Below are 11,881 nucleotides of genomic sequence, written 5' to 3'. Positions count from 1 at the left end.
CTGATTTCAATTCGATTCATAATATACTTGATTATCAATTGACATATAACTATTATAATTATATAAATCAATTGTGTTAACATCCCTCCCACCACATGACACAAGTTACACTACTATCGCACATACAACTCTCCAGCTACATTTTTTTCTATTGTAATCATGCTCATACCATTTGGAAGAAATTTTTTTATCAAACGTGATGCAAGATTTTTCAAGTCAACCCGTTCTATTCCCATGCCTTCTCCTTTAATCATTGTCTAACAAGTAACAACCAACCCCTCTTTGCTTTGCTTTGCTTTGCGACAACATCATCTCATAACCCAACTAGCCACTCTTTAGATCCAAATAAATATTTAAAAAAAAAACAAAAGAAACAAAACAAAAGACTAGTCTGCAACTGAGAAACTCCCCCAGTTTCTCCCACCCACCATGAACAAGAAGAAGTCAACTTCCCAACTTACCCTTTTCATCTTCCTCTCACTCTCTCTCACTTCCTCCTTTTCTTCTTCCCAAACACCCAGAAAGCCACCTCCTCTTCCCATTTTGCCCCTCCCCTCTTCCCCGCAGCTCCAATGGCAGCTCGGCCACATGGCAATGTTCCTCCACTTCGGACCCAACACCTTCACGGATTCCGAGTGGGGCACCGGCCACGTCGACCCCTCGGTCTTCAACCCCGCCAAGCTCAACGCCGCTCAGTGGGTCCGAGTCGCCAAAGACTCGGGCTTTTCGCGCGTAATTCTCACCGCCAAACACCACGACGGGTTCTGCTTGTGGCCAACTGAGTACACCAACTACTCCGTGAGCTCCAGCCCATGGAGGAGTGGCCGCGGTGACGTCGTTGGTGAGCTGGCGGCGGCGGCCAGGGACGCAGGCATTGGATTGGGGCTTTACCTTTCGCCGTGGGATCGGCACGAACCGTGCTATGGGAAGACTTTGGAGTACAATGAGTTCTATATGGGTCAAATGACAGAATTGCTCACAAGGTAACTTTTATTTATTTATTTATTTCTTGAATTTTTGGTGTATTTAGAGTTTTTGTGAATTGGGTTTGTTTGATTTTATTGATCGAATATTTCTTGTCTTACTGTATGGTTCTGGAATTGTGTTCAGCAATTTTGAAGTCTAAGGGATTGTTTGGTATCCTTCTGGGATCCAAATGTTTGTTTCTGAAACTAATGAGTACAAGTAATTTAGCTACATTCATCGTTTTTGTAAACGAAAAAATTGGATCCAAGAAGGATACTAAACAGGCTCTAAAAGTTGTGTGCTTTTATGAGTTAATCATGTGAATTGTAAACTGGATTCTCAGTTTTCTGCATGATGTGTTTTTTTTTTGTTTGGTGAAGTGGCAAGCCTAAGCCCCAACAAAAGCAAAGAAACTGTCATCTTCTAGAATGCAAAGTAAAGGAGGGACGTCTTTAACAACATGAATACCCGAAGGAAGAGAGCTTCTGATAGAAGCAAGGTGATGAGTAGCTTGGTTCTCTTGCACTTCTCGATCGATTTGAGTAAGAGATGGTTTACATCAATTTCCTTAGTCACCCTAGTCACAGTTGCTAGAGAGTCACTTTCAACATCAATAGGTATGAGTCCTTTGTCCCAAGTTAGTTGTAGACCATAACATAAGCCCCACAGCTCCGCCTCAATTATGCTTCCAACACTGATAGTAGCAGTAAAACCAAACAACCAGCAACCGTAAAAGGCTCTTTTGGAAAACTTCCATCAATGTTTAGCTTACACCTTCCAGAAGTATGAGGACCCCAATGCATTTTGACCACAGCCCTAACAGGTTTACCTCCCAATGATTGATTTCCCTCGTACCATTCCCTTGAACATTGCAGAATGATATTGAAACTGACATAAGGAGGCTCAAACTAGGATTAAACACACGATTACACCTCCATTCTGACAATGCCAAAAAAATTATCAAACACCACCTTCCAAGGCAACTTATGTAAAGTACACTTGCTTTTCAGATTAAATAAAATCCAATCACGAAGGCATAGAATAAAAGTGCATGACCTCTTAAGGATTTTGCATGACATTTCCATACTTTAAGACCATATTGATAACTGCACAGCAAGTGTTCCAAAGTTTCAGAACTTGAAGGACTTCTAGGACAACAAGGACTAGTAGCTAATCTTCTTTTAAACCTCTGCATAGTGGGTGAGAAGCTTTCCATGTCAAGTTCTTATTCTAGGAGGAACCTGAAGCTTCTAAACGAAACTCCATTTCTACTCTAACAACTCCTCAAACAAATACAAATAAGCAGAATTTTCTGAAAAAACACCACTTTTAGCAGAAAGGGTACCTCTCCAAGTGTTAGAGCAGGAACCAAGTTAGAATTATCCACACTAGAACTAGAAGTCTCAGTTTTTACCATTTACAACCTGAGCCTTTTTTTTGGTAAAAAGAATGGGTTTCGGTTTATAATTTCATGTTCTGTGCAATTCAGTCTGTACGTGCTCTCGTAAATGGAATTGATCTGTATTTTGTCTCAATATTATTGGCTACAACTTGATATTTGCGATGTTTGTTTTAACTGGTGGTTGGTGTTGGGGCTTGGATTCCTTATCAAGGTTTATGTTCTAATTCATCTGTGGTTGTTCAACTTGGCTGATTCTGCTTTGGCCCCAAAAAAAAAACTTGGCTGATGCTGCCATTCCAAGAAGTCGTTTGAATTTCTTCTTGTTTGATTTATGATGAATTACTAGGACAAATATTCAAAGACCTGGCGTTGTTTTTTGAGTTTTTTTTATAAATTTTGGAACAGGTATGGAGAGATTAAGGAGGTTTGGTTGGATGGTGCAAAGGGGGAAGGGGAGAAGGACATGGAATATTTCTTTGATTCTTGGTTCAGTCTCATTCACCAACACCAGCCTGGGGCTGTCATTTTTTCTGATGCCGGTCCTGACACCAGGTGGGTTGGGGATGAAGCTGGCGTTGCTGGGTCTACTTGTTGGTCCCTTTTCAATCGGAGTGATGCCAAGATTGGCGACACTGATTACCAGTGAGTTCCCTCTTCTAACTTCCATTATCTTTTCTTTGTTGTTCTAGCAGTTGGATCAATATATGTATATATGCATTTAAATGTAGGGGTGTGCTATCCACACACCCCTTTTTACTTCTCCTACGCCCCTGGTTAATTTATGTCCTTTGATCTTCTTCAATTCATTTGATCCGACGATTGAAAATTAAAAGGGTGTGAGAGAAGTAAAAAGGGGGGTGTGGATATCACACCCCTAAATGTATGCAATGCAATCAGACAACACACATCTACTTATCTGCACTGGTTATATATGCTTAAAAGATCCTGTGTGAGTCAGTAAGAGAACCCGTGAAGTTGCAACCAGCACCTTTCTCTCTATGCACTTTATTATCTTCTCCAAAGTATCGAAGCTATGAGTTAATACGGTGGCCTATATAACAGATACTCAAGTGGAGGAGATCCCTTTGGGCATGATTGGGTACCACCTGAGTGCGATGTTTCAATCAGGCCTGGTTGGTTTTGGCATTCATTGGAAGTTCCAAAATCCGCCAGGACCCTTCTTGACCTATACTACAAATCGATTGGAAGAAACTGTCTCTTGTTACTCAATGTACCTCCAAACTCTTCAGGTCTCATATCTGCAGAAGATATTCAAGTGCTTCAAGAATTCAATGACCTCCGGAAGTCGATATTCTCTTGTAATCTGGCCAAAACGGCCCTTATCAACGCGAGCAGTACACGAGGAGGCAGTAACCATTCTTGGTTCACCCCCGGTAATGTCCTTCAAGAAGGTATTGATTCATATTGGGCTCCTGAGGGAAACCAGTCGAAATGGGTTCTATCCTTGAACCTTAAAAAATTAGTGTCATTCAACATTCTGCAAGTTCAAGAGCCGATTCAAATGGGACAGCGAGTTATCGAGTTCCATCTTGAGGTCCTCAATGAGGAGGGGAAGTTGAATAAAGTCGTCAACGGAACCACAATCGGATATCAGAGGCTTCTGCAGTTTCCAACCGTAAAATCTCAGTACTTGAGGTTTGTTATTGACAAGTCCCGGGCAGACCCGCTTATCTCGTACCTGGGTTTATACATCGATCGATATTCGATTTTGAGCAACTTATCTCATACAACCTCACACGCAAGCAGAAATGGCAGTCAAATTCTTCATTACCATATTGAATCCAACCATTCTCAGATTGCTGCAATATAGTGTTTGTATATTTTGCATTGCATGTAAATACACCTTCATCAGTTTTTCTCCTTTTTTGTTCTCAAGGAATAAAATTCATTGTCAAGATACTTCTGATATGAATTCTTCATTTTCGTTTTGTTGCTTCTGCTCCATTCCCAAAATTTCATCCTCATGCCCTATTTCCAAATTTGCGACAACTCAATCCCACCCCTCCGAACCCAATTCCTCTAGTCTTCCATTTCGTTTTTTAATTTTTTTTTTAAAATAATTATTTCATTAATAAATTTTTTGACCAACTACTATATATGATTAAGCTAGAGGAATAGAAAATGAAGAAAATATTTATTTGAAGAAATTAAGATAGTCGCAAAGAAATGGTGAACGTATAAGATAGTGGAATGGGTTTATCACGTCCTCCGATTCTTATATTCGAACTTTATGACCATTAAAAGTTGTTGATTTTGCACACAAATAACATCTCTGTAGCCCAAATAGAGTGTTATAAGATCAAATGTAAGAAGTCATCAAGATCATTGGTGATAGCTTTGCATTCTAATTTCTATATAAAACACAACACATTACGTACACGTCAAGACTCCTTTTGGAGAATGGCATTCCACAAAAAAGAAGGAAGCGATCGAACTAATAAACATAGAGACGTCTAGATAACTAAAACTAAAGCATGAGTACTTGAGCCCAACAACGCAAGCAGCAAGGCAGCAGAAAAAATCACAAAGACCGAACCTCGTTATTAGGTAATTTTGATGTCGTGAAGAAGCCGTGCAGCCATTGAACCATATCTTCTAGCTTCCCAATCAGTAAGTTTACCGTTCTGAAGTCCTGTCGCTGGCTCAGTCTTCCTCAACCTTTTCATCGAGGGAACCACCGTCTCCTTTTTCCTTACAACTCTCGGCTTCATCAACTTTCTGATCGATCACATTAACTGCGTTTTCTGCACTTGTATCCACTTCATCAACTTTCTGATCCATCGCATTAGCCGCTTCTTCTGCACCAGTCTCCACTTCACCCTCATTCGGATCAATCACCTCAACTGCGTTTTCTGTAAACTCCTCAGGAGGCTTTAATGTCATAACGTAAAGTGGAATATCTGGATGTTGGTAGGTACTGTCCATCTGCAGGAGTTTGACAAGAAAAAAAAACATCGTATTTAGGAAAATCAAAGGTCAGAGTGAACCTTCTCTCCCAAGCTCAATCTCATATGTGGTCCCTCATGAATGACACAAGACCCTGCAATACGTCGTCCCCTAAGAATATCAATAATTCAATCCATATACTAACATCACATGCAATCAACGCCATAGCTCATATTCAGATATTGATTACATGTCACAGGAACCAGGAGTTTGACTTGCAAACCACATGCAGGAAATGTTAATACTGACAAGTATTTGGATCTATGATTCTATATACTGTATTACAAAAACTATGCTGTACCTTCGAATTTGGAACAGTTTTCACTTGGAAGTTTCATTTCCACATTTGAAGCATTTGCTCATGGACGCTGTCGATTGAATCTCATACCCCATCTTCCCAAAACTGAAACAAACCAGTGCATCAGTAACAATGATTAGAAAATAAAAATAAAAACTAAAATCTCTGAAGTACCATACATAACTTGTAGTCTGGGGCCCTGATAATTCATGTATTGTCTGCAACAGTGGTTCCAAGAGATTTTCTTTATAAACCCGAAATCCAAAAAAGTTGAAAATAGATCAGCACAGTTTAATTAATACTAATTAACAATATTAAAAAAAGGACTAAACATCATAAATATGACATTTGAAAGACCGATATTATTATGGAATCCTGAAACAAACAAAAGGAAAATAGAAATGGGAGGAGGAAAGAAGACGGGTGATCCTAAAGGAAGTACGTAAATTGAGTTGGAGAAGCAATATCAAGAGTGAGTGCGACTGAGTTACCCGCATATGAAAGTTTTATTGTCCTTTCTAAAAAGAAGCCATTACTTAAATCTCTAAAGATAGAAGTTCAATCTGAATATCCAGGCATGATGCTCCATTTCCAGTACCCTTGGGAAATGAACGCTAAAAGAACAAAAAGATTCAACTCTTCATCTTGGTGAAAAGGACATGGTTTGGACTGTGGTCGACCAATTAATGGCTCATTTCTGTTTAAAACCTTCTGTACATCCAGGGACTCCAGCCTTACCCAGATGTAATTCGTTACAATCCTTCACACTGAATACCAATGAAATCCAAAACTATCGTGTCACAATAAATACCATAGATATAACTATTTGCCATTGTAGATCAATAAACAACTGAAGAAATTCAAAGTTTCAGTTTTCAGAGGAAATTAAACGAACGTACAACATCAGTTCCAATGATGTGGTCAAATGGTGGACCAACAGCTCTTATATGATCCTCATTTCCCCAGCTCAACTCTGCTGCCTGGATTGACCCAAATGAGTCTAGAAAAAAAAAATAGCTTACATGAGTTGCGAGCGAAAACCAGAAAAAGGAAACTAAACTGACTAAACCAATTTAAACGATTGGTTTGGTTAAGTTCAGTTACATAAACTTAAAACCAGAAACAATTGGTGCAGTTCTAATGTTGAAACACTAATACTTCCTACACGGAACAGACTGGACATAAACAAAACATATAATTGCATACGAAGTGACAAGACAGGTCCATTTTATTGTAATTATCTTCCTAACTACACCATATTAAATCTTAGCATATAAATATGTCATGGTCTCTCTCCCCAACACAAAATCCATCAAGGCTGTTAAGGTGCTTGTTTTTGTAAAATCTCTCAGAAACCACCAGTTCTATCCCCGTAACTCTTTTATTGATTTATGGGTAGCTCCAAGACTCCAAGTAATGCCCTCCTACAGCTAAATAATTTAGTAATTATCGCGCTAAGGCACACCAAATGCATGTATATGAACACACAAGCATATATGAGAACTAATACATGCACATGGTATTCAAAAGATTCAAAGAAAACTAGAACCAGAATTCATCTGTGCGATCCTTGAAGTGTTCCATTCAACATTTCTCATTAGCAATGGCAAAACCTCCACTTGATCTGTCATAACCATGTCACAGCCCAGTAGTGCCATGCCTGAAAGAGAAAATCAGATGGAAAACGCTTGAGTAAGCAAATCGAACTACAAAATTCAAGCAGGAAAAGCATAAAAAATCATACAGATAAAATTCAACATAAGCTTAACAGGAAAAAAGGAACTCACCAAACCCAGCTACTCCACAACCTGCTCCAAGTTCAATGACGCGTTTTCCTTTCATTTTAGATGGGGAGAACCTTCCCTTTCTGCAATTCTTTTCCTGGAATAACCAAAAAGGTCACATGTACGTTTATAAATAAAAATCTGCTCCGGAAGTACAGTATGTATAAACAAATGATGTGCTCTGGAACCAAAGAAAATCAAATACCTAACCGAAAGGATAGTCTAACTCCACCATCAGCATAAAAATATATAACTAGAGCACAAAAATCATTTTCTCAACAGGGATTGATCATTAAAATTTTCTTCAGGCTCAGGAAAGTAGCAGCCTTAGGGATTGCCGGCTCTTTTGAGAAATAAAAGTCCAGCTCTGCCCAGGGAAACAATGGCAACAACATAAACGAAGGGCCTAGGTAGTTGCTCCCCCTTCTTAGTCAATGGAGCAGCTGGGGCATCTAACTTTCAATTCAAAAAGTTAATCTAAATTGTAGCGTCCCTTTCACGCCAAATGAATGAGTTGAATAATCCCTTGTTATTCCAAGGAACCAAAACGAAGTTAAATAGCAGCTGCTCAATAATATGTTAGTTGTAGTTTTTATCACTTCAATTTTTCAGATTTACAGAATTATTTAGAATGATAATGGGAATATCATTACCTAAACAAGTTGGTTGTTTTTTGTTTCCTTTCGTTTGATCAAATTCAAATCATGAGTGCATAAACACATCTATTTTAAGTATGAACATCCCTGCTGTTCCTAAAATAACCAAATGTTGCATTCAACTAGGTGCAAAGGCCCCAAACTTTAACAAGTTTAAAATTAACCATAAAAATTCACCTACATGCATATGTGTGGAGTTTGGGAAATGTGGAAACTAAAATGATCGGCAGTTGAACAAGAGTGTCTAGGGGGGTAACAGTCATTACCAGAAACTTGACAAACACCAATGAGGCATCCCAAACTGTAGTTCCCAAATGCTTTGAATTGGGATCCTACGGAAAAGATAAAACATTCCACGGTCAGGGAAGAAGTTATTAGGCCATATACGATTACAAAGCCAGTATTAAAGTTGATAACGGATAACTCATGCAACAGAACATAGTATACCTACAAGCCATGGTAGAGAGTAAACATGTCTAAGGAGGATTGGCGAAAATAATCATACAGAAAAGTGAAGAGCAAAAGCAGTCACTACACAGAAAGTACATTATGGTCCCTCTACTACTACCATACACTGCATTGTTAGTTCTCCTTGCTTTGTAAACATTCGGAAAATATCTTTTAACAAAAGCGCTAACCTTAACAATTTCTGATTCCAAAGATCTTTCTTGGCACGTAACAATAATCCGAAAAACAAAAACACGATAAGAAGGAGAAGACGACATGCCTGAGCAAACTGTAACTCATTACCCAAAACTTCCAAACTCATAGTAAACGTGGTGGGCGAGTTTAATCTGCAACACAAAATCTCACCAGCTTCAACAAACAAGTAAAAACAATTAAACAGTAAAGATTGCCCATAATACCTGTCAAGCTCCATTTGATTAATATAATCTTCAACAATAAACTCGATATTCCAGTGCTGAAAATCCAACCCAAATAAGATATCTGACGTGCCACCCTACCAAAATATGCATGAAAAAACATCGAGCTTTTTAGTGTAATTAAGCAAAAAACTTCCCTTACATTAAACAAAAAAGAACAAATATTATCAGTTTCAGTTCCAATTAGATTACTCTTAAACTCTTTTTGTATTTTGAACCTCAGGAATCAGAAAAAGAAAATCAAACTCAAAATCGAAGTGAAGAAATTACCTGAAACTCTGAATAAAACGGACCGAACCGAACTGATAGTACCTGACTTTTTGGAAGATGGACTTTAAGGAAAGGCGACGTGGAGAACCGAAGGTTAAAAGCCCAAAAATACGGGTTGGACTCCTAGTCCTGGACAAATTTGAGGTGACATTTTTCAAGACAGTGATGGGCTTGGATTCATTTTTTGTCAAACTTATGGGTTTGTGCTTAGATTGCAAATGGTTGTTAACTCGTGCAACGTGTTGTGTCAGATATTGTCGTTTTTTAGCATTTTTAGTTGCGTAGGCAATTGAGTGGCAAGTTCGTTTTAACGAGCCGTGCAGACACACACTTGCCCCAATGGTGTAAGCAAAAGTTTCCTACTTCAAAGCAAAGTTTTAAAATAAGTTAGGCACTAGTTAGTCAGTGGATATGGACTTAGCGTCTAGGCATTTCGATGAGGGCCTACGTAGTTCTTAAAGTTTTTATTAAATTTATTACTTAACATAAATAAATGTCTACCTATACTTGAAAAAAATAATAATTGTATTGCAATATAAAATTTACAAATTGAAATGACATATAAATTATAAAGTACTAGAACATATTGAAAACATGGGATTGTTCATCCAAGTATCTAGTAAGCCTTTTAAAATTTAATGAAAAATCAAAATAAAAAATGCAAGTTATCTATTTTCTATTTAAATGAGAGTTGTGACCTAGACAGTCTAGACGGGTACCTAAGCGGGTCTAGGTGGGCTAGGTGAACGTGCCACGCCCCCGACCCGGGATAATAATTTTTTTTCCTTGAGTGAGGTGTGAATCACATCCCAATTATAAAAATAGGAACTATATTCAAGATGCCATAAAATTACATAAACAAATAAAATGAAATCAAAGCATTTATTAAACATTAAATTCTGGAGCGGAAGTCTAGTGATACGAGAAATTTACATAAAGATTTACAACTCACAAACTATACAACAAAGCTTCCTTGTTCTTTTGTCTAAAACCTTTTTATTACATATGAAAACTCTAATGGTAACTTCTAGTTTCCAACTATTGTACCATGACCTTAAGTTTCCAGTTCAATACCTGCAATATCTATAAAGGTGTGAGCAAAACCACAACTCAATAGGGACATAAACCTCATCGTTAATAATAGATCAAACTAGAAAAAGTCACACAAAATCATAGATTTTAGTCATGAGAAATTAGAAACAATGATTCCATGATGATGCATGAATGTTCCCTTATTCCCACCTCTACTCTCATTAATCCTTACTAAAAACACAGAGGTCTTACACATCCTGTTTGAGGGAAAAGGTGGATGGCCCCTCGCACAGCTCCTCGAGGGTGAATGGCACCTTTAGTTGGTGTTGGTTGTCAGGTGATCTCTTGTTGCTTAGTATGCTGCAAGATGAGTTTGAAGTTAGTTTGAAAGGTGCCTTTGTGGGGCCTTAGGTGTAGGCCTTAAGGCTCACAATCAAAACTAACAAAGTGCTAGGCGTGTCACTGCTATCTCAGTATAACAGATGTTGAAATACTCAAACTTCTTATTATCAAAGGATTGTCACAGATAGGTTAAGTCTGCATTAAGTTCTAACTTTTAATTCATAATCTTGTATGCTTGAATAAAGGGAGTCAGGAGCCATTTTAGACCATTTCCTTGATTCCGGGTTGTGCTTAATGAAAACATATCTATTAAGGTAACCAGATCCAGATGCAAATGAGACTCTTAAGTAGAAAACAGATGGAAATAACTTGAATACATGTTGAAATGTACATTAAGCAGCAGATCTACTAATTTAGGGGACAAACAAAGAAACTCTGGCAAGATTTCACCTTGTCGGGCAAGGTTGAATATCTTGCAGCCATTTCTCTTTGAGTTTACAGGGGTTGTATGCTAAAAGAGATGGATGGTAAATAGGTTTTACACGAGGGAATCGACACTACAACATTAGGGAAGGTAGCAGAGCTTTTAAACTAGACAAAAGATAGCTTTTCTAAGGAGACTATGACTAAAAAGATTGAATCTATGTTGGTTTCAGCTCTTCTGGTGCAAATCTGGCTTGAGAACAGAGTTTGTATGCTTATTTATTTGGTTAAGTGTCATTGTCTTTGTTGTCTCTTCTTCCTTTTATAGACGATTTGGCCTGATTGTTAGAGCTTTGTTCTTGGCCGAGGGCTCTCAAGGGCAGTAAGTCATCATGTATTTGCACCATTATGCCATTAGAAAGTACTTTTTGGCTGGTAGTGAGCTAGTCTCTGTCAGTTGTTACTTCAGTCATAGGCACATGGCCTATGCCTTGGCTGATATGGCTTTAGTTTGTCTCTGGGCTCGATGCTGAGCTTCAGGCAAGTCCTCATTTAATTTGGCATCCTTGGGCCTTCCTTCATTCAAGCCCAATATTCGAATATTAACCCAAGCAGTGCCCCTTTTAATCATTGTTAAGTCTGTAAACCGAGGCCTTAATGATGATTAAAACGAATTGCATGCTTTTACTCGAGACTTGCACCATTTTAAACAGTTGTTTTTAACCAAACTTTTGCACTAACCCACGATCTCCAACGTTAACTAACTGTTCCTTATATAATCTTCACTTAAATTCTTCAGCCAAATACCTTAGCAATTCTAATCCTCCGAATTTCCAGAATTTCTAGATTTCCTAAAA

At 38.2% G+C, this 11,881-nt stretch overlaps 2 protein-coding genes across 4 annotated transcripts; one reads left to right on the top strand and one right to left on the bottom strand.

Annotated features, from left to right (window-relative positions):
- The first annotated feature begins 200 nt into the window (after positions 1 to 200).
- Positions 201 to 4,317, top strand: LOC103937521 (alpha-L-fucosidase 1). The gene is made up of 3 exons (XM_009347466.3): positions 201 to 983; positions 2,774 to 3,010; positions 3,431 to 4,317. The coding sequence occupies exons 1-3, from the start codon at positions 430 to 432 to the stop codon at positions 4,197 to 4,199; spliced, it is 1,560 nt and encodes a 519-aa protein (XP_009345741.2). The 5' UTR covers positions 201 to 429; the 3' UTR covers positions 4,200 to 4,317.
- A 378-nt stretch (positions 4,318 to 4,695) lies between these two features.
- LOC103928635 (protein N-lysine methyltransferase METTL21A-like) lies at positions 4,696 to 9,326 on the bottom strand. 3 transcript variants are annotated; one of them, XM_048569061.1, is made up of 9 exons: positions 9,228 to 9,326; positions 8,940 to 9,034; positions 8,801 to 8,867; positions 8,340 to 8,405; positions 7,421 to 7,514; positions 7,183 to 7,293; positions 5,818 to 6,633; positions 5,637 to 5,738; positions 4,696 to 5,429 (listed from the first exon to the last, which is right to left on the bottom strand). In XM_048569061.1, exons 2-7 carry the CDS (start codon positions 8,951 to 8,953, stop codon positions 6,509 to 6,511), a joined length of 477 nt encoding a protein of 158 aa, XP_048425018.1. In that variant the 5' UTR covers positions 8,954 to 9,034; positions 9,228 to 9,326; the 3' UTR covers positions 4,696 to 5,429; positions 5,637 to 5,738; positions 5,818 to 6,508. The 3 variants fall into 3 exon arrangements, with proteins under 3 accessions (XP_048425018.1, XP_048425016.1, XP_048425017.1); XM_048569059.1 differs by having other exon boundaries at positions 5,637 to 6,633; XM_048569060.1 differs by having other exon boundaries at positions 4,696 to 5,314; positions 5,637 to 6,633.
- Between the last annotated feature and the right edge of the window lie 2,555 nt (positions 9,327 to 11,881).

This window comes from the organism of the source record quoted next, unplaced genomic scaffold, assembly GCF_019419815.1.
Source record: "Pyrus x bretschneideri cultivar Hongxiangsu unplaced genomic scaffold, Pyrus_bretschneideri_v1 Contig5, whole genome shotgun sequence".
Lineage (NCBI taxonomy): Eukaryota > Viridiplantae > Streptophyta > Magnoliopsida > Rosales > Rosaceae > Pyrus > Pyrus x bretschneideri.
The sequence above is the reverse complement of the archived record's forward strand: the minus strand, read 5'-3'. Positions and strand labels throughout refer to the sequence as shown.

What these genes read in the sequence shown, in the direction of transcription:
- LOC103928635 (XM_048569059.1), bottom strand. An exon ending in TGGTGTTTGTCAAGTTTCTG is followed by an intron (nt 7,515 to 8,339) that starts GTAATGACTGTT and finishes TGGTTATTCCAG; the next exon opens with GAAAAGAATTGCAGAAAGGG. An exon ending in GATCGCACAGATGAATTCTG is followed by an intron (nt 6,634 to 7,182) that starts GTTCTAGTTTTC and finishes TTTTTTTTCTAG; the next exon opens with ACTCATTTGGGTCAATCCAG.
- LOC103937521 (XM_009347466.3), top strand. Translation starts at nt 430, where the DNA reads ATGAACAAGAAGAAGTCAACTTCCCAACTTACCCTTTTCATCTTCCTC. An exon ending in ATGACAGAATTGCTCACAAG is followed by an intron (nt 984 to 2,773) that starts GTAACTTTTATT and finishes ATTTTGGAACAG; the next exon opens with GTATGGAGAGATTAAGGAGG. An exon ending in ATTGGCGACACTGATTACCA is followed by an intron (nt 3,011 to 3,430) that starts GTGAGTTCCCTC and finishes CCTATATAACAG; the next exon opens with ATACTCAAGTGGAGGAGATC.